The following is a 26,004-nucleotide window of genomic DNA, read 5'->3' as shown; positions in this document are numbered from 1 at the left end:
GGGCCGTGGAGAAGTGAGGCCTGGAGGTGGTGCGGAGCTTGGACCAGGCTATGGCTGAGCAGGAACCATAACTCAAGTCCTGCTCCTGACCTGTCATGAGGCAGGGCACCAGTGCCCGCTGGGAGCCTTCTTTGTTACTTATAAAACAGTGTCAGTGAAAGAGCAGCAGTAACAAGTCTCACCCTCTCATTAAGTTGCCATCCAACGCTTGGCTGCACTTACTGTCTTTCCAAATTTTGCCACGGGGGCCGGCAGTGGTATTTCTCCTTAGAGGCTCCAAGTAAAGAAGCCAGAGAGGGATGGAGAAGGTTTAAGTAAGTGCAATGTATGAACAGGTGGGAGAAAAGGCCCCACAAGAAGGGCAGATGAGGTGAGCCAAAGAGTCAGCCATGGAGTATGACTGCAAAGGCCACGGGCCAAGTTTAACAAATCATTTCTCCTCTCAGCAGGGGAGGAAAACCAGACCAGGCAGGTTCTGGGAGTTACCTCGGAAAACTCCAGCCTCCTGAGTCCTTCAGTTTACCTTACCACAGCACAGAGGCAAAGCTGTGTTAGGGTGAGTCCCAGACGCAGACAGGTCCCACAGATAATTCCCGTTTTCCTAAGAGGCTGCTGTAACTACGACTTGGAAACAAAGCTGGGCAACCTCACGATATGAGAGCTCCTTTGAGACTTCTTGTCTACCGTTGGTCTGAACCTGTCTAAACCAAGGCATCTGTGCCTCAGCCAGCCTAATCCTCCTGGAAAATGCTTTCATCTCACCCCTCCCCAGATCAGATGACTCCCCTGGCTCCACATGGTCTCCTGCTTCAAGTCTAAACTGCTCTTCCCCATTCTAGGCACCCCAGTCCAGTCCTGCCTCACTCCGCATCCTTAGAGACCCTTTTGCTCATCTACATACCTGGTTTAATCAGTCCTGCCTCCTCACTCTTCCCTGTACTCTCTGTGCTCATTCCTAACTCTGGTGCTTTTTTCCCCTCCTGTCTTGCCTAAGAAATCCTGTCTTCTCCCTCTGCTTAAAAATAACCTGCCTAGTCACTAAGGTGTGGCTCGGGTTCACTTCTTCCATGAACTATCTTTACCAGTCCACACGGATCTCTCAAAATGTCATTGTAGCAACCCATCAGGGAGCAATGATTGTGTGTGTTGCAGAAAGCCCAGGCTTAGCCCTAGCCAGGCAGCTCAGCTGGTTAGAGTGTTGGCCCAATATGCCAAGGTTTCGGGTTCAATCCCCAGCAGGGGCACATACAAGAAGCAATCAATGAACACAAGAGTTAAGTGGAACAACCAATCTTCTCTCTCTTTCTAAAATCAATAAGTAAAAATTTTAAAACTGATAAAAACAGATACTACACTTGATCTTAGACTAAAGATCAAGAAGTGATCAATAAGTACAATATTTTTTTTTAAAAGAAGAAAAGAAGACAAAAGAAAATAGAAAAGAGAAAGCAAGCCCCAGCCCACACCTAGACAGCAAGATCCAAGTTCATCGTTCACACTCTGGAGTCAGCTGGGCCTGGGTTCACAATGGGCCACACCAGTCCATGTGGCACATTCGTGCCCCTTAGAGAGAGGCGTTCCCAGCTTGCACAGCTGTCCAAAGCAGCCCCGGTGCAAATCTCTCCTCTGATGCCCACCAGCTGCATGGCTTGAAGCAAGTCCTTAACTTCCATTGTCGTAGGTCCTCATCTGCAAAATGGAGATAACAGAGCCTGCCCCACCTGGTTGTTTTAAACGTCAAGAAAACTAATATAAAGTGCTCAGCATTAGAACCCCCTGGGCGCTCACCAAACGGTCGTTAGCCTGCTCTACTTCTTTGACCAGCTGTCTCTAGGAAGAAGAAGAGGCATCAGTAACTTCTTAAGAGAGCAACTGACTCGTCCACTTCCCTCTCCTCTTTTCCCTTTGCCATTGTCACCACATCTCCTAATTGGCAATATCAAAGACTCCAAACCCAAAAATAATACAGCTTTGGGGGGGGGGGGAGTGTATCTGGGGACTAAGGATAATCACATTTAGCTTAAGGCCATTCAACATCAGGTATACAATAGAGAGAGAGAAAAAAAATTAACCTCTAAATGGGAGGAGAGTAAGAAACTGGTCCCTGAAGCCAGTATTTGAGAGTGAAAAGACATGAGAACAGATGAGTAGATGCAGAAACCGAGGCAGTACAGGGCTGACTTGAGTGTTCTTAGTAAGTCGCTGGATTGGCTTGGGGGTCTGACACCCTAAAGTTCTTTTATTTTTATTTTTTGAGACAAACATTGATTGTTTCCCTCCTGTTCGCCCCCAGCCGGAAACCTGGCCTGAAACCCAGGCATGTGCCTTGACCAGGAATCAAACCGGGACCTTTCTGTTTGCAGGAACGACACCCAACCCACTGAGCCACACCAGTCAGGGCTGATACCCTAAGGTTCTATCTTCAGTCCACCCCTAACTTGCTGTGTGAGCTGGACAAGTTATTTAGCCTCTCTGTGCCCTAATTTCCTTATCTAAAGATAGTAGATGAGCGTAACCATATAAGGGATACAGCTTGACAGTGTTTGGGGACAGTGTAAGTGTCCCCATATCTGGTGGATATTTAATAGGTAAATGACCCTCCTTGGCATCCAGTAAGAGATGAAGCTAAGCCCGCTGAATAATGACAGGATTAATAAAGAAAACTAGTAAATTAAGGGAGCGGTTAGGGAGGAAGGCAGGGCGTTAAGAAGGGAGGCAGGAAGGTGAGCCAGATGTTACATGGAGCACTAGCACTGCAACATTCAGCATTAAATTCGGATGCTTGTTGCCAGCCAGATGTGGGGCCACTGGTTACACTCACCATCTCCCTCCACATGAATCAGGGTCAGGGTCCAGGACAACTGATTTGGTTTGAGGAGGAAACAAAATACAGCGATAGTTGCATTTATCTCAGTAAATATCTTATACCTTGTCAAGTATCTGACACATTTCATGTGTACATTAAATTTTGATGAGGGCTTCTACAAGCCTTCAGCTAGTATTTAATCTATCCTGGTGAATTATTTAACCAGAGCAGAACTCGTGCTTCCAAGAGTATTTATTTTGCATTTTTATTGGAAATAATTTATATAAAAGTAGAATAGATCAATAAACCCCAGTGTACCCAGAATTCATCACCCAGAATCAACAATAATCAACTCACAGTCAAGCTTATGTCATGTATATTCCACTCACTTCCTGCCCAAACTCAAACTATTGTAAAACAAATCCAAAACACTGTATCATTTCATGATGCAGATACTTCAAAAACAAAGAAAAGGGAGAAGGGCATTTTACATAAATGTCACTTTTCCTAAAACAAGGGATGGGGTATTGCAGAAAGGAAAGCAAAAAGCCCAGCTCCCAGGGTGAGCAGAAAGTGACCAGTTCGACTCCATTTTAATTGCTTCTCCACCTTACATCTACACAGTTTATCCATTATCCTTGCTGTTTAATACATTGCCCTGTAATTGTAGCTTTAATGGTCTCGCTCATCAACTCCTACTGAATTGGAAACACCTGGCTAGCAAGAGCCATTTTCCGAATTCAGTGCTGTATGTTGTAGTGCTCCATGTGACATCTGGCTCACCTCCCTACCTCTCTTCCTTCTTAATGCCCTGACTTCATCCCTAGCCAATCTCCTAATAACTTCCTAACTTCCTTTTATTACTCCCATCAACATTTACTGGGCCCAACTCCTAGCATATAAGTAGACAAAATGAAAATGAGATGAGAACACCTAGCAGACACTGGAGGCTGAGAGTTGGAGAAAATGGTGAGTGCAGCTGAGAAAAGTAAGAATGAATTTGCCAACAAAGGAGGAGGGAAGTGGTTAAAGGTGCAACGTGGCATTCCAGGTGGAGGAAGCAGCCCTGGCAAGGTCAGGGCAGGAAATTTGGGGCCTATGTGGGGAACTGCAAAATGCACGATGTGGCTGGATCAACGGGATGAATAAAGGGCAGAGAATAACAAACACTGGAATACATAGAATTAAGCACAGTCCAAGTCTCGGAGGACAGTACTGTTGAACTGAGGGCGTATGGGTGGAGTAGAGCTGGTGGGAGAAGGAGTCCTGATGTGAGAGAGATACATGATGCCCTCTCCAAACACCTAGGTTCACTGCAACACTTTCCATTTCAACAGTATCTCCTATGAGAACATACCCTCTGAAAACAAGCATATCTCCTTGATAGTTTACTAAGAACTGGTGCCTCCACCAAACATTGTTCCACAATAGAGAAACTACATGTCAGATCAGCAATATTGTCAAAGGCATGCACATCTATTTAGTTTGCAAACATTCATCTTTCCAGAAAATGTTTTCAGAACAGACACTAGAGCAGTCCTTACTTTTATACATTTGTTTCTCTTGGGACAATAAAACAAATGCTCATGGGGATGGAAGGATGGTAATGCAGAGAAATAATTTCATTCTGGTTATTGTTTTTATTAGGTTGACTGAGGCTGCAATGCATCTGTGGAAACACATTTGGAAATGTTCACTTCATGGCACAAGAGCTGTTTCATCACAGAGCTGAGGCTTTGAGCTAGATTCATAGAACTCAAAACAAAACCCAGGGTTGCCAATTGGCTGCTGAATTGGAGTGCCGCAGACGGTCACTGCCATGGAATTATTGAATATCTGTTCTGGCTATCACCACTACCCCAATTTGTTTGGCAGTTGCAAATGCTGCACTTTGCACTTGACTGGTTTCAGAGCTCCAGGGCTAGAGGGATTGATGTTGTTGTAAGTTCCAGGGGTCACGAATCTGAATTGCAATGAAGTGTGCAATAGTGAGCTCTGGAGTGAGGAGTGTGATTAAACGACCTCTAATGTTCCCTCTGGTCCTTGGGCCACAGATATCTGGAGCTACTATATTTATAACTTTTTTCTCAGATAAAAGAAACCAAACTTCAGCCACATGACTCACTGATGACGATGTAGGGAACAGGTTGACAACATTGAGATCAAGTTTTATGCTTATAAGATTTGCCTTTAGATTCCAGCAAGAATCTTGTTCCAGCACAATACCAGTCCCCCTGCATCCAGACATGACTTTGACTCCACCCATATGTTCTCCATTTGAGTCAGGGGCTCACTCACCTGTTTTTCGCATTTGTAGTCCATGGTTTTCTATGCCCTGATTGTACTGTCTTGTGTGGCTGCTATCCATCCACTCTCACCATCATCTGCAAGTTCAGTTGTGCCTCCAACTTCAGAGATACACCTGATCTCAGAGAAGACAGGCTGTTTCTTGGGTACGTACAGCCTAAAATCCCTGTCTTGAATCCCTCCGCTCTTAAACCATCACTAGCAGGGTCTATTTCCAATCTTTCAGAGGCTGCTTGCCCAACATGTGCTGCTAGTTATCTTCATGCTAACATCCAGCTCTGTGGACGTTGGCAGATCTCCTCTCCTACTCCTGCTTGGAGCCACCACTGGATTTTAAACCGTAAGGCCTTGAAAATTGTCCTCGTGACCTACAACTTCTAGATCCCTGGGACACATAGCTTCTGGGGCCCCACCACCTTGTGTCTCCCAGTGTGGCTCCCATGTGGATTTTTAGTCTCTGTCTTGACAGCCCAACCCGGGCTCATAATCCCACAGTTCCCTAGTCTGCCCCAGCCCCTGCCAGGCCTGAAGCCTCCCTTCTGACCCTGGACTTGATTTCTGACCAAGGAGAAAGTGAAGGTGAATGAATGTTTGGCTCTGCCAAAGCCTAGCCTCAGTTATCAGCACCACCTTATCACTTCCTAATTGCTTTTCTCTAATATTGATTTTGTTCCTTATATGACTGGACACTGGACTCTAACCCAGAATTTGACCTGACCATAATAATAGTGTCTGTCTTACACTTCTTCCTTCCCTGGAATTCTCAGGGCCTCTTGAGCCCCTGGGATATTACCTTACTCTGATAGTTGGCTCGAATGTACTCAGACCTTCCAAACCTTAACCAGCAAAAGCTGTGGGTCCAGGACTTCTGAACCAACCCAGGGTCCTTTCTAGGATGTCACAATATTATGATTTACCTCCGTGTCCTCAAGACTAACTTCTGTAGAAAATTACTATTCTTTGAGACAATAGGAATTTGTAAACATGAACAAACAGAAGTGCTATGTATACATGTGTATTTCATGATCATGTGAATTTAAGAAATACTTCATTACAGGACTTTCCAAGTCCTTTAATATGCTACTGGTGAGCATTGTAATATTAATGGGATAGTGGGAAGGGTGCATAGTATATAGCTTTTTTAAAATGCAGTGTCCTAGCTCTGGTTGGTGTGGCTCAGTGGATTGAGTGCTGGCCTGCAAACGAAAAGGTGGCCTGTTCGATTCCCAGTCAGGGCAGGTGCCCAGGTTGCAGGCCACATCACTGTTTCCCTCCCTCTCCCCTCCCCATCCCCTCTCTCTAAAAATAAATAAATAAAAATTTTAAAAATAAAATAAAATAAAAAAGTACTGGCCTACAGAATTTTTTTGTGAAATATTCTCCATGTCACTAGAAGCTCCCCAGAACACCTCATGGGAAATACTGAGTGATTTAAGCGCTAGTCTTTGATGCTGCCTTGAAGCCATTTGAACAAATTTTTCTCTGACAGAACCAAAATAGAGCAGGGCATCGAGACTTTTCCCCATATCACAATAAAATTGGACCCTTATCTTACACTATACAGAAAAATTAACTCAAAATGGATTAAAGATATAATCATAAGACCTGAAAGTACAAAACTCCTGGAAGAAAACATGGGAGGAAATCTTGACACCGGTTTTAGCAACGATCTCATGGATATGACACCAAAAGCAGAGACAAGAGCAAAATTAGGTGCGTGCTGTGCACCAGCCTAAACAGCTTCTGCTCAGCAAGCAAAGCAATCAACAGAGCGAATGGAGTGGGAGAGAATCTTTGAAAATCATATATCCAATAAGGGGATAATTTGCAAACTATATAAGGAACTCCTACAACTCAGTAGCAAAATTAAACAAAACAGAACAAAAACTAACCACCTGATTTAAAAATGAGCTAAAGAGTTGAATAGCCATTTCATAAGATATACAAATGGCCAACAAGTATATAAAAAGATGTTTAACATCACTAATCATCAGAAAAATGCAAATCAAAGCCGTAGTATTACCACACACCTGTCTGTATGGCTAATACCCAAAAGACAAAACATAGCAAGTGTTGCTGAGAATGTAGAAAAAAAGAGAACCCTTGTATACTGTTGGTGGAAATGTAAATGGGTATAACCACTCTGGAAAACATGGAGGGTCCTCAAAACACTAAAAATAGAAATACCGTATGTCCCAGCAATTCCACTTCTGGGTATATATTCAAAAGAATTGAAATCAGGATTCCCATGTTCGTTGCAGCATTATTCACAACAGCCAAGATTTGGAAACAACCTAAACATCAATTGGCAGATAAATGGATAAGGAAAATCTGATATCTACATACAATGGAATGTTGTTCACACTTAAGAAAAAAAAGAAGTAAATTCTGCAGTGTGTGACAGTGTGGGTGAATCTTGAGATTATGCTAAGTGAAGCAAGCTGGTCCTTGAAAGATAAATATTGCGTACTTCCATTTATATGAGGTATTTAAAAGTCAAATTTATAGAATCAAAAAGTAGAATAATGGTTGCTAGAGGCTAGAGAGGGACAGAAAATGGAGTTACTAATGAAGGGGCATAAATTTCAGTTTTATGCAAGGTGAATTAGTTCTAGAAATAATCCGTATAACATTGTATTTATAGTCAATTATACAGTACTCTACATTTAAAAATTTGTTCGAGGTTAGATGTCATGTTAAGTATTCTTACCATCACAAAATAAAATAAAAAGAAAAAGAAGAAAATTGTAGTAATTAAATAAAAGTATCAGGGATAGGATTTTTAATTTTAAATTCTTACATGCATTTGTTCAAAACTCTATAAGTTCAAGTTTATATTACTACACACATATTAGAATGATTAAAATAAAAATATAATATACTTTAATAAAATTGTAATTACTATATTTTAAATAAAAATATAAAATACAGCTATATTAGGAACTGGTGAGGGTGCTCTGGGACCATACAATAGTACCACAACTATGAAAGCAGTTTGATAGAGTTCTAAAGTTAAACATATATTTACATACTACAGAGCAGTCACACCTGGGTATTTACCCTAAAGAAATGAACACACATGCACACACAAACCAGGACACAAGTGGTCATCACAGAAGCTTTACCTGAAACAGTCCAGATGTCCTTCAGTGTGTGAACGGTTAAACTGTAGTGCATCCCTACTGTGGAAATACCATCTGAATAAACACCACTGTCCATCACTGTAGTAATGGAGAACAGTTGGGGGGGGGTGGAGGGCGGGGAAGGGCAGGCATATAAAGGTTAGCAGGAGGGAGTTTCTCTGTGGCTCTGAAATGGTTCTGTATTCTGTGATGGTGGTTACATGAACCTGCACATGACACAATTTCATGGTGTTATACACCAAAAAATAAAATAAAAATGCATATAAGAACTGGTGTGAACTGAGTAAAGTCTGCAGTTTAATTCATAACATTGTCCATTTCCTGATTTGGGTGATGTTTTATGGCTACTCAAGAAGTTATCCTGGGGAGAATCTTGGTGAAGAGTAGATAGAAACTCTCTGCACTACTTTTGAAACTTCTTGTGTCTTAAACTATTTCAAAGTAAAGTAACTTTTTTTTTGTTTAATAAAGAGAAAGCCAAAACAAAAACAATTCAACTTTGGTGGAGTCCAGATGAAAGGCTCTAGGAAGGCAGGAGATTAGTCCACCTTATTTCTCATTCAGAACCATGCCTAGCCGACAGTTCTACAACTAGATTTCGTGGCTCCACCGTTTACTAGCAGTGTGACTTTGGGAAAGTCACAATCTGCCTGCGGCTTAGTTTCTTCATAAGTAGAATGGAAATAATAATAGTTCCTACATTATAAGACTCAGGTTAAGATTAAAGAGTGATTAATGTCAGGTGCTTTGAATATTTTATAAGAGGAAGAAGAGTTCCATGAAGAGATATATGAGGTTCACCCAGTAAAAGTCCAGCCACTGTTAATTAATATAACAAGAATGGTTTGCAAAACATCAGTGTAACCTGGCAGCCAAGGAGAGTGGACTGGAACGCACACACATGAGCAATGACAACTTCACTGTACTAGTCAGTGGGGGGGGGCGGGTAGATGCCATTGAGTGAGCATATGTACTGTGTGGACGTCAGTTCAAAATGACTGACTGAGTGAAGAAAACAACAGATCTGCATCAAATTTTACATTAAGCTTGAACACTCCTCTGCAGAACCTATTTGGGTGACTTGGAAGGCCACAGCTATGGGCAACTGGTGATTGGCAGCTTCATCACAACAACATGCCGCCTCATGCATCACAGTTCGTGCAGTTTTGGGGAAAAACATCACATCACCCAGGTGACTGAGACCACTAAGCCCAGATTTGGTGCTCTGCAATGTCTGGCTTTTCCCAAACTAAAATCACCTCTTGAAAGAGAAGAGATTTCAGACTGTTTATGAGGCTCAGGAAAATCCAGTGAGGCAGCTGATGGCGACTGGGAGAACTGTGTGAGGTCCCAACGTACCTACTTTGAAGGGGACAGAAGCATCATTGCCCTGTATACAGTGTTTTTTGTATCTTGTATCTTTTTCAATAAATGTCTCTATTTTTCATATTACGTGGCTGAATGCTTTCTGGAAAGACCTCAGTCTTTGTGTGTTCTTGAAAGTGGTCTTCTTTAAATTTTATATTTTCCTTGGGGTTTTTTTTTTTTTTTTTTTTTTTCAACCTATCTCAGGCCTGGGTTCCACCCCATGAGATTCAGATGTAATTGGCCTGGGGCACAACCTAAGCACTGGATTTTCAAAGCTCCCTTGCTCATTCCAGTGTGCAGTTAGGATTGAAAATCACCGCTGTAGATTTTCACCAAGATTGCCGGACTCTGGACATCTCTTTACGTTATTGGAAATCATTTCTCTCATGTGGAACTGGTGTAATCTCCGTATTAGTGCTACTCTTGGTGGGAAATCGAGGCCTAATCTCAGGTTCCTCAACGTGATCTGGAGACCAGCCACATCCCCCTCACCCAGGTACCCCCAACGACAGAAACAGAATCTGCATTTCAACCAGATCCCCAGGAGTTTAATGTGCTCATTAAATTTTAAAGATCTCAGCAAAGTGGCCTCAATCATGCATTTCTAACAAGCTCCCACGTGTGGCTCCCCTGGTCCTGGAACCCCCAAGGGGCAAGAATCTAAAGCACTTTTTCTCAAAGTGTGACCCAACAAGGGTTCCCAGAAGAAAGTGTGGAAAGCTCATTCTGGACTTCACCACAAACCTTCCCAAATCCTATGGGTATTGTAACAACTACGTATGATGTGTACTTGAAATAATGGGAGAATCACTCTGTAAAGTATATGATTGTCTAACCACTATGCTATACACCTGAAACTAAGAATAATATTGAATGTAAACTGCAGTTGAAAAATAAAATTTAAAAGAATAAATAAAAGTGTTTGAAACAGTGCGGGTACAAAACCTCTCTGGGACTCTGCCTTCACAGCCACTGCTCATTCGCAGGTGGCTCTTGTTTCATGAAGGGTGAAGTCCAGGCAGGCCCGCCTTGTCCCCGGTGCACGGGTCCTTCTCACCTTTGAAAAGCAGCACAGTCTAATTGTCTAAAAGTGCCTCTGCATTTAACCTACAGTATTACACTCTAAACAAAAACTCTCTCTTCCTTAGCCCTTCAAAAAACTGACAATAGTCTTTCCCTTGCCCATCTGGTCTTTTGTCATCAGGCTTTGATTCCCCAACCATTGCTTCTCATTGTGTTTCTTGCTCTTCTGGTTGCCCCCCCCCCCAACCCACGCCACATTGGAAACCTTCAGTTCAGCACACCCCTCAAATTAAGCAGCTCAACCCAGAGCAAACCCCCGCAGTGAGCAACATAGTATACACATGACACTATCATCAACTTGGATCAGAACATTATATTTCAAATCAAGCAGCAGGAGGTTGCATTTTTTTGTTTTGTTTTTAGAAAAGCTCTGTATCATGTTAATTTAATATTTAGCTTCTCTTTAACCACAACCCCTACGTCCCTTCCCCTGGGTCTTCAAGACCACCCCATTCCTGTACTTCCACAATTATGTAATAAATGTGTAAGTATACAGCTTTACTTATAACCCAGATAAATTTTATCACTGTGATCTTTGCCCACTGTTTTGGACCAAGAAGTGCTGCTTACTAGTCCTGAACAGAGTAAACAGTCTTGGACTCAGACTCAAGTCTGACTCCTACACCTCTGCTGTAGGACCTTAAGCAATTTCCTTAGCCTTTACAAGCCCACTTTTCATATTGTAAAGGTACAATAATAGTACCTATCATGAGGTGATTGGTTCAATAGGATACTGTAAAAGCACCGTGTAAAGCATAAAGCTGTGTAAATGGTTAAGGGCATCCCCAATCTTTGAATGACTTACACTTAATAACCATAACATTTTTGCATCCATCCATCGTTTTCCACCCCCACAATAAATGTGGCTGCCCTGAAATGTTCTGAAACACAAAGTCTGTCTCCTCCGCTACCATATATGACCCATTCTAATTTGCTTTTTTGTTGTGTGAAGAATTCCTGACCTCTATCCACAGAAGGAAGGGAAACCTAGCCTGAGAACCAGTTAAACCGAATACCAGGATGGTTCTCTGGAAACCACCCACGTGGGAGTGGATGAAATAAAACAAACCCTGTGTGGACCCTGAAATGGGCTCAAAGTGCTCAGACAGGGTATCCCCTTCCAGTTTCTCATTGAAAGAAGAACTAAAAATTGCTGAGGTCTGGCCATTGGAATTCTGTTGGTTTAGTGTTCCCAAGCTAAGCAATGTGATGAAATAGAAATTATAATAAATGTAATGTAATATGTCATATCATCAGATTTCACCTTGCCTTACTGCCAAGAAAGAAGTTACTCAGGGGCAATTAGGTTTCATATAGAAGCCTATGAACTTGTATAGACCTTCCCATGAGTGGTAAATTTCCTGGATGGAAATCAGTAAAAGGAATGTACTCCATCCACGTCCTCACTGTTGGCACCTCTCTAACCCCCAAAATCTCATTTCTAAAATAGAGACAACCTCAAACACAGGAGACCTAGAAAATTTGTGGTCATTTAGTGCTTGGTCATCCTTTTCTGTTAATCTGCAGGTACTTTTCTCAACACAAACCTTTGCTCATTGGCTGAGGGTTTTAGAATATGCATATTTTCCCAAGAGATGAATCAAAGAGTTTCAACTTGAGCATGTGTACAAAGCAAGAATTAAATATACTCAAACTACTCAAGTAACAAACACCTAATATTTATTAATAAATTAGTACACTTGAAGGCATTTTTCTGATGTCAGTCCCTCACCATTATCCACAAACCCCGCCCACACCAAGGGAGTCCACACCACCTTTTTGCGTTAGGATCTGGCAACTGAGCATTAGAGAGAACGTTTATAAATGGGAGCATAGTTGCAAACATCAGACAAGAGTTCTTACAGCTGCAGCCGTTTTTAATTGAAGTGACTGAATGATGTAGGAAACCCACCAAGACTGAGGCCTTGAGGGCAGACTGGACTATGTGTGGATAAAAAACAAGACATCTTTAAAGCAAAGCTGGGGCAATTCCCTATGGAAAAGGTGCCACTGGCACTCAGTTGTGACTTTCCAAAGTGCAGCAATATGTTCCAGAACAGCTCAACCCCTAAAAGGTGAAGTTCAAGTTCTTTGGTGGCCCAGGTGTCAAGCCACTTACATAGCAAGTCCTGGTGGCTTGAGGATTTCATGTCTCCAGCCCAGAGTATATTAGTGTAAGAGGAGCACAAGTAATCAAGCATTCTACACGGTGTCCAGGTGAAAACCATACAATCAGCAACAGTGTGGTCAAGTTTCAGCCATGAATATGAACTACACAACAAGGCATATTAAAAGGTAACACAAAATCTAACTGAATTACAGTAACTCAACGGGGTCTTACATGTTCTTAACCCTTAAGAAAACTCATAAATGGCAAATAATAATAAAAAATAGTAATAATAAAAAAGTAGATGTGGATGTTGAGACATGAGGACTGCTTACAGAATTCACAAGATGCCACTGCACTTTGAAAGAGGCTCACAATCCAGCGCGCTGAAGCAGGCACACTGCGTCTGCGGTACATGAAGTGAATTTAAAGTGCACAGAACAACTTGGACAATACAGAAGAAGGCAAAACAGAGAAAATATGGAACTTAAAAAACTTTAGTAGTGGGTATTTTGCAACAGTTACATCTTGAAAAGGTTCATAAACTAACTTCACAGGAGGGTTAAAAAAAAGAAAGGAAAAAAAAAGAACTCCAAACACTGGCCATATACTCCATTAAACACCACTCCCCCCCCAAAAAAAAACAAAATAAAAAACCAAAAACAACCACCCTGCCACTAAAAGGAGCAATTTTCAGAGCGCAGTGTCCCTTGTGTTCTACAACAGGTCAGGAAGATGGCCATAAACAGAGTCGAGGAGGGTCTGGCTGGCCTCCTGGCTCTTGACTCCAATAATCTCAAAAAGCCGATCCAGCTTGTCCTCAGCCTGAGGAATCTCCTCAATCACCCGCAGCTCCTCAGGATTCAGAATGTGGAGCATGTCGTCAAAAATAGGCTGCAAGTCGCAGGGGTCCAGGCGCACCTGCCGCAACACCGTGTCCTTCTTCTCTGCACAGGGGAGAGAAGGGAAGGGGCCGGCCGTAAAGGGACTGTACTGGGTGGACGTGCAGGAGAGCGGAGTGACGGCCACTCCCCCCCAGGATGTCCCCCCCTCCCCACCCCACAGTGAGCGACCGAACGTCTGGCTCATTTTAATCGACACAGGAATTTTTACTTGTGTTGCATATAAGATACCAAAACAAGATTTGCCTAATAAAGATCAGAAAAAGATCTGCTTCAATGGGCTGTTGACGTGCCTGCCTTTTAACATGAAGTTTGCCTAACCCTAAATGACTGCTCCTAAATTATTCTAAAACTCACAAGGAGAATGCTGTAATATTTAGAAAAGAAAACCAAAAAAAAACTATCCCCCCCAAAAAACTTTACTCTTTTCCCCCATCAGTAGTTCATTTATTTTTTTTTCATCTTTTTTTAAAAAAGAATTTATTTATTTATCTTTAGAGGGGAAGGGAGGGAGAGAAATATCAATGTATGGTTGCATCTTGTGCATCCCCTGCTGGGAATTGGTCTGCAACCCAGGCATGTGCCCTGACTGGGAATCGAACCTCGACCCTGTGGTTCACAGGCCTGCACTCAATCCACTGAGCTACACCAGCCAAGGCACTAGTTCATTTATTGAACAAAAATCTCAACCCACTCTTTCCTCTCAAAAATCCCAAATCGATACAATCTGCATATAACTTTCTAATTATGTTGCCATATTTTAACACTGGCCCACTAAGAGCAAAAACACATAAATAAAAAAAAATAGTTTACATAAGTAAATATGTAAAATATTTAAATGTATATAAAATGGAACATTTTATAAATATATAAAATATAACCTTTCACTAAAATATAAGTGGAATTAAACAAACTAGAAAATTTCTAACAAAAAATCTGTCATCAATATAGTATACATGTTAATTCCCTACCCTACTATTAAAAACTGAAAGTGGCAAATTATTTACTAAAAGTACCAATCTATATTGTTTAAAACACTTGTCTATAACCATGCTTAACAGTGGATTTTAATTCAAGTCACTAAAACCTATACTTCAGACACGCAAGATAGGTTAGTGCTTTAAATCCTTGGATTCTACAAGCCTTGTAAATGATTTTCAAAAACCTGCCAGGCTGCATTTCATCAGACCTGTCCTGAAACACGTCTGATAGCATCATGAGGATAATGGGTGACGGACAAAGGGCTCTCAGCCAGGCAGTCGGGGCTGAAAGATTTTCTAGATGGATCCCCACTGGCTGAAGACATGATTTCTCTGAGGCCATCTTTATCTTGCTGTCTAGGACACGTGTTCCAGGGCAGGTCATTTCAATGATTCAACTACTTCTAAACTGTGGAAGTGGCAAGATAAAAGCCCTGAGGGCTCTTCTGGGGAAGGCTTAAAGAACGTCTGTACCTTTGGTAATAAAGGAGCCCGTCCTGCTCAGCGCGGAGGAGCCGCTGGATGTGGAGTCACAGCGAAGGAGGGGCTCGGACTCATCCACGAAGAAGCCTTTGCTCTTCTCCAGCGGGGAGGGCTCGACGGTCAGGAGAGTGGAATTCTCAAGTTTCGTGTTGGGGCTGGGGATGGGGCTGGGGCTGAGGGGGCTGGGGCTCATCGGAAGAGCAAGTTTGTCTGTCTCCAGCTGCGGGAGGGAATCAAAAAAATTTTTAATTATATACCTAAAATTATAGAGAAAAAAGATATAATCTTTTCTCAGTGCTTTCTTTTGTTCCACCTAATATTTTACAGATCAACCCTCCCATTCTGACAGTCCCTCTCCACTTACCATATTCCTGTGATACACAAACATACACACAAACACACCACTCGGGGAGTGAGTTAGCATGCTGCTACTTTGGCCAGCTAAGGTGTAACCACGGCTGTACCAGGTGTATAGTGGAGATAGGGGAAATGACAAATGCTATCACCCCTTTTTACAGGTGAAATGACTAAGGCACAGAGGGGGCCCAGAGCCCGGGGGAGGAAGCCAGTGTTCATTGCAGGTCAGCCCGATATCCCCACCCAGCCCAGTCATTTGACATTACACTTTAAAACTCTGTGGGTACTTGTGGCATTTTCTAGTCCATTGACTTTACCTTTTTATTGGCTCTTCTGGCCAATAAAACCTGGGAGCCAGGTCACACAGGGAGTGATGTGCACTCTTCCCAGAGCTGTTCATCACCGCTAACCAGAATTCTCAGGACTTAATTCGCACAAGTCAAACAAAATTTCCAGTTCCCAACAAGAAGACAGAGACTCTCATTTGAAAGTATTACATTAATAGTTGTAAAACGCACAAGGGAAACACAACTGCCTTTTTTTTTTTACAGCCTTTAAGACCCAAGAAATTCCTCCAACCGACGGCAGATTCTGAAGACCACTCATTACTGCATGTTGAATGTTCCAGCTACATTTTTCCTCTGCACAGCCAGCCACACCCTTCCAGTGCTAGTGTAAGACTTGGACAGTGCACTCTGCCAGGGGCCCCTTCTGACCCTCAGACAAGTTTTACATACATGCTTTAAAAGTTTTAATTCAATAGGGCCTGGCATGTGCCCTTCCTCCCTGAAAACGCACATGGCCCATTCATGCCAATACACATTTTTTATTCACTCAGACAAAGAGCGCTTGTCTACACTCTGGTTCTCAGGGACACTACATTGGACAACATGCGCAGTCAATATAGCGCACTGTTCTTGTTTAAAAAAGAAATTCCGCCCACACATCACATGCCAACAGACTAAGAAGTCCACCCACCTATTTCCTAACTCAGTTCAAAACTTGAAGTTTGTAAGTTTCCCCCCAATTTTGCCAAAGGATCATTGGAAATTAAGCACGTGATTTCCAACCTAACTTGGAAAGACAGAATGCTGAAGTGATGCTCTCTTGTAATTAAGGAGTCAAGTGAATATGAAAATGTCCCTAGGAATTGTTTTAGCATCACCAGACTGGAGCTAACAACTACTGTTAAAGCCAGAGACCATGACAATTACCTTCCCAGAAAATTTGTTCAGCTCCTAAGGATACACAATAGACGAGTGCATTCTGGATTTCTCTAAAGTTACTTGCATTTTTTTTCTATTAAAAAAATTGATCCCAGAAACTTCCTTCCTCTCTTTACCTTAATATTTACAATATCCATCAAAATTGGTTTGCGACACTACATGCAACTCGAGCATTGTGTTACCCATGGTATCTCTAATCAGAAATTTGAGTCATCAGGATATTTGGAATAATGTCTTTATTTTTTTAACAATTTTATTTATTTACTTTTGGTGAGAAGGGAAGGGAACGAATTCTTTATTTTATTTGTTGAACGATTTTATTTATTTACTTTTAGTGAGAAGGGAAGGGAGAGAGAACAGAGGGAGAGAAATAGCAATGTGCAAGAGATACATGAATTTGTTGCCTCTTGCATGCCCCCAACTGGGGACCTGGCCGGCAACCCAGGAAATCGAACCAGCAACCGTTTGGTTCACAGGCCGGCACTCAATTCACTGAGCCACACCAGCCAGGATGAATTCTTTACTTTATTAATTCAGAAAATACATGGTTCGGTATTGAGTTTATAGCAAATGACAAACCCTTTTAATAAGATTCAGACACTAAAAGAGAAGACTTTCTAAACAAGAAAGTCAGATTTTTACAGAAGAGAGTCTTATCTTCTTACAAACGCTTTGAGCAGAAACTTTTCAAAGCATTCGCCAAATGAGTAACTTAATTTATTCCTTATGCTTCTTTGAACTTTCCAAATCCTCTGCAGGGGCATATTAACTTTATAATTAGAAAAACAATAAATGTTATTTTTGAAAGCAGTGGCCCCTGATAAGTATATTTTCCTTCTGCTAACTTGAAAATGTTGTGGCCACAGCCTCTTCTATTTACATTGGTAGCCAAGGAACCGGAGAGCTGGAAGATCATCTGCTTGGCTGGGCTCTTCTCTATACTTTTGTTAAATGTTCATGGGCACAAAAGGGCAACACTCCCCGCAGCTTACTGCAATGATCTTTCGTTGGCCAACTTGTCCCATAGGCCTTTCTTTTATGTGTTCACCAGATATCTGAAGCACCTTTGGAGAAACCCGACAAGTACGGTTCTTTTCGCTTTATGGCCATGAGGTAATCGTGGTAGCTTGGAAGACTCAACTGAGAAATGAGGTAGAGACAGTAAGACAGACCAGAAGGGGAGGGGGCAGGGATACTAAGGAAAAAGACAGCCAAAACCAGATGGTTATATTGTGGAAACTTCAAGAGCATGTAATATATTTTGGCCGAATGAGCCCCAAGTGTCCTCCTGATTAGTTTCCATGCAAGTACACTGAGTCCTTCCAGATACTGCAGTTATTAGTCCGGACTGACATGGGAAGAGGTAGATGGTCCCCCTGACTCAGCAGCTGAGTCACACCAACAGGAGTTCCACTGCTGACCTGACTATTTCCTTTCTGAGTTCCAGAACCACTGAGTATGAAGAACTATCCAAACAGATTTAAACGAGGTACTGACTGAAAGGTGTGAGCCTGAGCATCTCTGGGCTACGGAGGTTTGTAGCCATGTTTCTAAGAACAAGGATGTAACCTGTATTCCTTGTTAAAGAAACGCAGTTGTACTGGAATGAACCATTCCCAGCTGTGTCATTATAATCCTCACTCCCATCTCAACCAAAGGCCCAAACCTGAGTGCTCACTCTGGGTGCTCCACCAAATCACATCCGCAAGCTGCAGCTTTACAGTAAGTCTCCTCTTTAATATCAAACCACTTCCCTGCTGCCTGGCCCTTCCTAAGATGATATGGTGGGGAAGGTTGAAGTATTTCTCTAGGTCCTGGGGTCTGGGGGGAGGATGGGGGCAGTGGCAACTGTGAATAGTACAGGAAAAATCCTTCCAAACTTTATTCAAGACAAGGGTGGTATACCCATTAAACAAGATTTTGAAACCACTTGTCTTGTCTCCTGTGATCCGGCGACATTCCTGAATATACTCTGCATGAGGTAATGTACCCAGAACTCTGGCCTCAGAAGTCATCTTTTCAGCATGCATTTTGTATTTCCCACAGTCAACTCCTAAAAAAATCACACTCATGGGAACCCCAGAATATCCTGCTAAGGAAGAAAGGCAATACACCACGGACAAGCTGTGTGGTCTTAGGAAAACCACGTCCCTCCTCACACCTGTTTCCCTTCTTCTAAATGGAAAAGGTTGGACAGGGCCATCTCTGTTCAAACTATGTCTTATTGTTTCTCTTCCTCTGCTATTTCATTCTCCATCCCCACCCCGGCCCCCACCCCACATCCCTTTCGCCTTCCAAGTTACCCCCAACTGGTTCACACAGCTAAGGTTTACTCCTGAGTTATTTTTGATTATTACCCAATTACAATCTCCCTGTGGTTGCAACAATCTGTTTTCATACAACTAATTAACAACTTTGAAGCCTCAGTGACCCCTGAAATGAAGCATTAACGACCCAGCCTGGATGCTCCTTACCAATCTTCAAAAATAAATCAACTTAACCCCTTGGCTCCTGGCACTACCCAGTTAGATTCCAAGAGGCCCGCCTTTGGCCGCGCTGCAGCCGGATATGCCTGACCGACTCAAGAAGAAATCTTCTTACAGTCCAAAGTCACCCTTCCAACTAAACTTTCCCCACAGACCTCGTCTAACGCTTAGAAACAAGAGTTCCATGTTACACTCGTGAAAATTTCCATCACTTTAATAATAGTTTTTAAAAGTCTATTTGCTAATTCAATGAAAACTAATTGCTATTCCATCTGAGTTGGCCAGCTCGTTACTACTCAGATCTAGTAAACAAAAAGGGAGTTAAAAAAAAAGCCATTATTATACTGTGAAAAATAATCCAGCATCAAATATATGTAATCCATTAGCTGTTAAGGCAGCTCTTTATTAGCACCACTTTACAGATGAGAAAACTGAGGTTTAAGTAACCTGACTAAGGTCACAAAACCAGGATTCAAGATCGGGTCTGTCTAGTTTCAAACAATCCTCTTTGCTGAGCCAGGTCACTTCCCTGTCTGGGCTCAATGCATTTAGAGAAACTGACAAACCCTATAAACACCATAGGCAACCAACCTCAAGAGCATAAGGAGCTGCCCTGGCCCCTAAGCCCGAGTGAAGGCCCAGAGACAGGGTCTACTATGGCCTGTAACTCAATAGCAGAGCTTACACTCCACGGGACGACTGCCCTGAGATGCAGATGAGAGATTCTGTAAATAAGAGTCACTTCAACTGTAATCAAAACTATGCATTGTATTTGGAAATATTTCAGATCCCCACAGACCAGTGACTGTTCAGAAAAACAAATTCCACTTCCACTAACGGTTTATCTCAAAGGAACTAGTGCATGAATAAATACATAACTACAACTATTTAATGATTACAATGTCTTGAGCTTCTTTCCCCTGCTTTCCCAGCGGCTCCTGTAATCACCCAAATGAGATTTCATGACCTCCTATAGGTCTATGTGGGCAGGTGCAATTGAGCTCTGATTAAAAAAAAAGAGAGAGAGCACAATCCTCCTTGCCTTATGAATAAGCACCTCTGGAAATCTGCATCTATTCAGTCCCTATGTTTACAGGACTTCAGATAATAAGGAATGCTTTGTTACCCAAATCAGTGTGGTCCCACACTGATTATTATTTCAGATAATCAGGGTTACCAGCCCCCATCTCAAAAATTACTCTGATTCTATTCAAATTCTAAGTTCAGATACCTATAAAGGAGAATATCTATAAACAATTCTTTCTCCCTTAAAAAAATACACATATATACCACCCCAACAAAAAAGGAAAAAGTACTAGGCTTCTTTAAAATCCAAAATAATAGTGTCACCAAGAGTGCTGGCGAAGTTGGACCTCAGTTCTTGAGTTTGGCAAAGAAAGAGTTCAGAGCCAAGAACTCAAATTATAAAGAGAAAGTTTATTTAGAAAGTTACAGAGGTAGCAGAAGAGCCATTAGGGCTTGGAAGAGAAAAAGTCAAGGTATTGGCTTGGGGGGGGGGGGGAAGTGGAAGGGAAAGCCCAGGGGAAGAGTGAGCGTGGAGGTCTCAGGGAAGGATCTCCTCAGAATGGTCATCGCCGGAGGCCAAGCCCTGGAATGAGATTTATTTATTCCCAGACTTGCTCAGTCGTTGGGTGGGGTGGGTGCAAATGACACTAATTGGATTTCTGCTATCTGTCTCCCAGAGGCAGGGTGATTTAAGCTATTTGCACCCTGGTTAGGGAGAGGTGTAAACCATTTACTCCTAAGTGTCCCTGGTTAGGGAAGATAGGATTTTGAGATTTACTAGGTGGCTACAAGCTGCTGCTTAACTGTCTCAGCCGCCTTGTCCATTTGTTCTGGCTTACTAGACTGTCTCAGTAGGAGACAATGATTTAAGATATTCTTCCAGAGTGTGAATTCTTGTTAAATCCAACCCAGAATAGGGATCTGGGCAGCAGTAATCCAAATTTACTTAGCAAAATTTTTTGCAAACAAAAAGAAAAAAGTTAAGAGGAAAATAAGGAAGTGCTGATTCTTAAACTTTTAAAACAAGGGTTACCAGAAATTTGGAAGTCTTAGAAATGAAAATATAGACTAGAAGCATACACTCACATAAATAAAGCAAAAATGCTAAAATGTAAATAATTATTGAATCTAGCCGGTAAGTTTATAGGTAGTGGTTGTACTGTGCTTTCAACTTTATTTTTTAGGTCCCATTTTTAAAACTTTGAAAAATAAATTTAAAAGATGGGCTAAGAGCCAAAGATTATGACAAAAATCCCCCAAACTTTTCCTAGTTTTCTAATTGTCTAGTCTTCGGTTCTTTTTGCTCCTGCTCAGCCCAGATCACAGGAAAAGGAGCAAGGAGGTGCTTCCACTGCATAAATCATCAATTGGCAAGTAGACACTGCCAACCTTATGCTGTCTAGATCTTCCTGGGGTCATCGGAGGTCATGGGATGGAAGCTGGGACAGGAGTAAATGCCAGGATGCCTTGCTCAGCTTCCCTGGGAACCCCTGTGCTAGACCACAGGGGTTGCAGAACGCACTGAACACTACACACTGCCCAGGTGAGTGGGGCACCAGCAGCGGAGCCTGCAGGTGAACTCACCACCCTCAGGAGGCTTGCAGGATTACCATGGCCAAAAAATGCCAAAACCACTGGGGAATTACTTTTAAAAAACACCCCTCGCCCACCTAGATTTGTCCCAGTTTAGGATAAGGAAAGGATTTTGTTTCAACTACAACTTTAAGACTGCATTCGAACTTTAGCCCAAGTTACCTGGCCAAGGTGTGTCTCTCCCTTAAGTAGCCCAAGCCCAAATCAAGGTACATGCTGTTGTCTTGTGCACATGTCACCTGCTAATTCTGATCATTTCTAAGAGTTAATTTCAAAACTGAACCCTAAAGGCTACAAATTTAAGCCAAGGTGTGTGAGGCCAATTCTTGCCCTAAGCAAAACAATTGTTCCTCTTCTAGATGCACAGGGGAAAAACCGCAGGAAGTCACACAAGCAGTGCTGTACAAAGCTGCCAAAGCTGGTAAGAACCAGCTGGCTCGGGAGGGAGGGAGGGAGGGAGGGAGGGAGGGCGTGTCCCACCCAGCTGCTGGCACGTGAGTCTGCAGGCTGTAGGCCTGCTGACATCAATGGCAATACTGCAGCCGGGAGCTGACTGACTCACTGGCTAGCTAACTCAACCAAGGAAATGAGGATTGTTGGTGGGCTCCCTTGGTTCAGAGGCGGAGTCCACATTCAAATATACTGCTAAGCCTTATAAGAGCTCAGCCCATGGACATAGGAGATCACACTGTTGGAAATGACTTGAGTTTCCCTAAACTCTACTGAATGGGGCAATAGGAAGCCTTTCCACTAAAAGCCTTTGAATAATTCTAACCATGCAAAAAAGCTGCTCAAATCTTAAAAGGATGCCTTAAGGCACTGTGGAGGACAGAAGGTAAATTCACAGGAAACTCACAACCCTGACATAAGAATAATCAAGCTGATCTTTTACTCAAGCTTTTTGAACTTGCTAAATTTGATTAAATTAGCATTACTTAATAAAATCATCAGATGGGTTCATGACATTAGAATTACAATATATGTGGTACACAATTCCAGTGGTTCAAAAGAAGTAACAGAAAAATATACTTCTCCCTCACTAACCTCTGGCTTCCAAGTCCCAGCTCCTCAGTTCCCCTTCCAGGTGATAACCGTTGCTACCAATTCCCTGACTTCCAGAAAGAGTCTATGCTTGCACTAATAAATAGGTATACATATTCTATACCCCACTCCAGCTCTCCTTATTTTTTACATTCTTCTTTGAAAATATGGTGACATACTGCACACACGCTGTTCTACACTTTGCCTTTTTCCACTTAAAAACAGTTCTTGAGGTTAGCACAGAAGGATCTGAGTCACTCTTTTTGACAAGTTTATACTGTCCCAATGTATGGATATTCCATGACCAGTTCTCTACTGCAGGGCACTTACGATGCTTCCATTCTTGTTATTGGAGATGCTACAAAGGATACTTTTGCACTTTCATCACGCAGCACATATGTGGGACAATATGGAAATACATGGAGACGTACTGATAGAAACAGAATGTCGTCAGTGGTCAACTGACAGTTACTAATGGCAGATGGCCGTCCACGGGCGCTGGGCTACTGCACACGCCCATTAGCAGTGGGTGCTGTTCTTTTTCTGTTCCCTTGAGACACAAGAATCTTCAAGGTCACACCTTTCCCTCTTTGCCAATCTGAGAGGTTAAAGATGTATCTCAGTATATGTTTCAACTTGAATTTTTCTGATTCAGAATGAGGTTAAAAATCTGTTTACCTTTAAGAGCCTTCAGTATTTTCTGTGAACTGTTCATTTTTCTTTGGGGTTTTTGTTGCCTTAATTAATGTGTAACAACTCTTCATCTTAAAGAAAATTAACCCTATGTTGCAAACAACTTCTCCCAATTATTCTATCTTTAGATTTGCATATGTTTTGTCTTGTATAGTTATTGTTAAGTAGTTAAATCTTTCTTGTATCATTTCTGTGATTTTTCTCATTCTCAGAAGAGCCTTACCTACTATTGTAATTATAGAAAACAAAATATTTCCCCCATTTTTTTTCCTACTAGTTTTTGGGTGTTAAGCCACTCTAATGATTGGTCATTCCAGCTTATCGCTGACTCAGCTCCATTGTGGAGAAATCAAAAATCCCTCTGCGATCATTTTTTCATGGGAAAATCATGAGTGACACAGCCGTCTCTCTCAAGGCAACAGTGAGGAATAAGAAGTGTTAAATGCTGAAATTAACTGGTACTAGTAAAACCTAGCGCTAACCGTGATGTGATTCCTCACCACCAAGTATACCCATCATTGGCACTTGGGTTATAGCAGATGTACAGACGGTCTCACAAACGCAGGGTGAGCGGCTAGGCCAGAACTGGAAGCTACTAAGCTTTATCCAGATATGTGTTTTGGCTTTAAAAAAAAATGAACATACGATCTTCATCACTGGTAAATGATGAAGAAAATAAGCTTCTTTTTACCATATTGATCCTGATTTGTTCCCAATGTACTTTATGAGAAAGGGTATGGATTCATGGGCTGGAAAATGTCATCAACTGATAGACTCAGCCTTTTCTGAATGTCGAGAAACATGTCTAGGAAAAAAATAAAAGCCCACCTCAAATCCAGCAGTTTTATATAATATTCATTTAGTATCTTCAGTGCCTAATACAGAACTCAAAAACCTAATGGGTGCGTGGCCCTGGCCAGGTACACCAGTTGGTTAGAGCATCATCCCCAAACACAAGCTTGCAGGTTCGACCCCCGTCAGGTCACATACAAACAGCAACCAATGAATGCATATAATAAGTGGAACAATAAATCGATGTTTCTCCCTCTCTCCCTAAAAATCAATAAATAATTTTTTTAAAAAATAGGGGTTCCAGCCCTGGCTGGTGTAGCTCAGTGGATTGAGCGCGGGCCTGCGACCCAGACAATCAAGGTTCGATTCCCAGTCAGGGCACATACCTGGGTTGCAGACCAGTTCCCTGCAGGCCAGTTCCCAGCAGGGGATGCACGAAAGGCAACCATACATTGATGTTGCTCTCTCCCTCTCTCCTTCCCTTCCCCTCTAAAGATAAATAAATAAAATATTTTTTTAAAAAAAGAGGACATGATCAGAGTGAATCTGAGTCACGTCATCTTTAAAAAAAATAAAAATAAATAAAAATAGGGGTTCTATTAATGTTTACTAAATAGTGTTAAACCATCTTGTCCTTAAAGACTACTTAAAAAAAAAAAGACTTGTATATGTGTGTGTTGGGGAGACTATACTGATATCAATACCCCAAGAATCTGTTTCCCAGCCTTTTTCTTCTTATAACTTGCATATCTCAAGTTTAACTACCATATTTCATTTATTCAATAATGCATATTTTTCCACATTTTAGCATCTCTAAAATAGGGATATATCTTCCAACTACAATTGGCAGTATTTTTATTTATGTTTTAAAGTTGTTTTTAAAGAGAAAGGGAGGGAGAAAGAGGAGAGAAACATCCTTTGGCTGCCTTCCCGAGGGGACAGGCCCTAACGCACAAACCAGGCACGCACCCTGACCAGGACTCTAACAGACAATCCTGATGACGACTCACACCACCTAGGGCTTTCTTAGTAGTACCATATAATAATGGTACATTTTACAATTGACGTGTCATTCAACAAAATAACAGAAATATATTTTAATTCTACTACCTACCTATACCCCACAGGACCACAAATCTTGCTAGATAAGCACAGATGTTAAAGCCCCTTGATGGTGTTTGGGACACAACAGGTAACACAGCAAACTCTGCTTCCCTTTCTCCTTAATGTGTATTATTAAAGTAGAGTAGTACTATTTGTTCTTGGGTCTAAAAAAAAGAATGTGTTCAAACTGTAGCAGAAAACTCACTGAGACTCTACTATATGTCGAGTGCAAGATGAGGCATTTACACTCACTAAATCCAATTTATATACACACTGTTTTTGTATATAAACTCACTATCTCTAGTCCTCACCAGATACTTACAAAGCAACTGTGAAAAAACTGAGGCTTGAAGACTTCATGGCACTTACTCAAGGTCATGAGACAGGGTAGTAAGAAGCTAGGAAAATTCCTTGGCAAGTGGAAATAGGGAAACTGAGACAGACAGCTGAGCACAGTGGCTGGGCAATTTACAGCTTGATACAGAAGGTCACCTCCCTTGAGGTAAC

General features: G+C 41.9%; 1 protein-coding gene and 1 non-coding gene across 2 annotated transcripts in view; both read right to left on the bottom strand.

Moving 5' to 3' along the window:
- Positions 1 to 1,192: 1,192 nt before the first annotated feature.
- Positions 1,193 to 1,385, bottom strand: LOC119047222 (U2 spliceosomal RNA). The gene has a single exon (XR_005082105.2). It is a non-coding gene; the product is annotated as a U2 spliceosomal RNA (small nuclear RNA).
- Positions 1,386 to 12,370: 10,985 nt separating this feature from the next.
- TNFRSF21 (TNF receptor superfamily member 21) overlaps positions 12,371 to 26,004 on the bottom strand; it is a 64,545-nt gene continuing 50,911 nt past the window's right edge. The window contains exons 5-6 of the mRNA XM_037142550.2: positions 15,171 to 15,399; positions 12,371 to 13,761 (exon numbers count right to left, since the gene is read on the bottom strand). Of these exons, the coding sequence (XP_036998445.2) occupies positions 13,532 to 13,761; positions 15,171 to 15,399 (459 nt within the window). The 3' untranslated portion in view covers positions 12,371 to 13,531. The remainder of the gene's footprint in view (positions 13,762 to 15,170; positions 15,400 to 26,004) is intronic.

Source organism: Artibeus jamaicensis, unplaced genomic scaffold, assembly GCF_021234435.1.
Source record: "Artibeus jamaicensis isolate MK-2021 breed Jamaican fruit bat unplaced genomic scaffold, CSHL_Jam_final contig_484, whole genome shotgun sequence".
Classification (NCBI taxonomy): domain Eukaryota; kingdom Metazoa; phylum Chordata; class Mammalia; order Chiroptera; family Phyllostomidae; genus Artibeus; species Artibeus jamaicensis.
The sequence above is the reverse complement of the archived record's forward strand: the minus strand, read 5'-3'. Positions and strand labels throughout refer to the sequence as shown.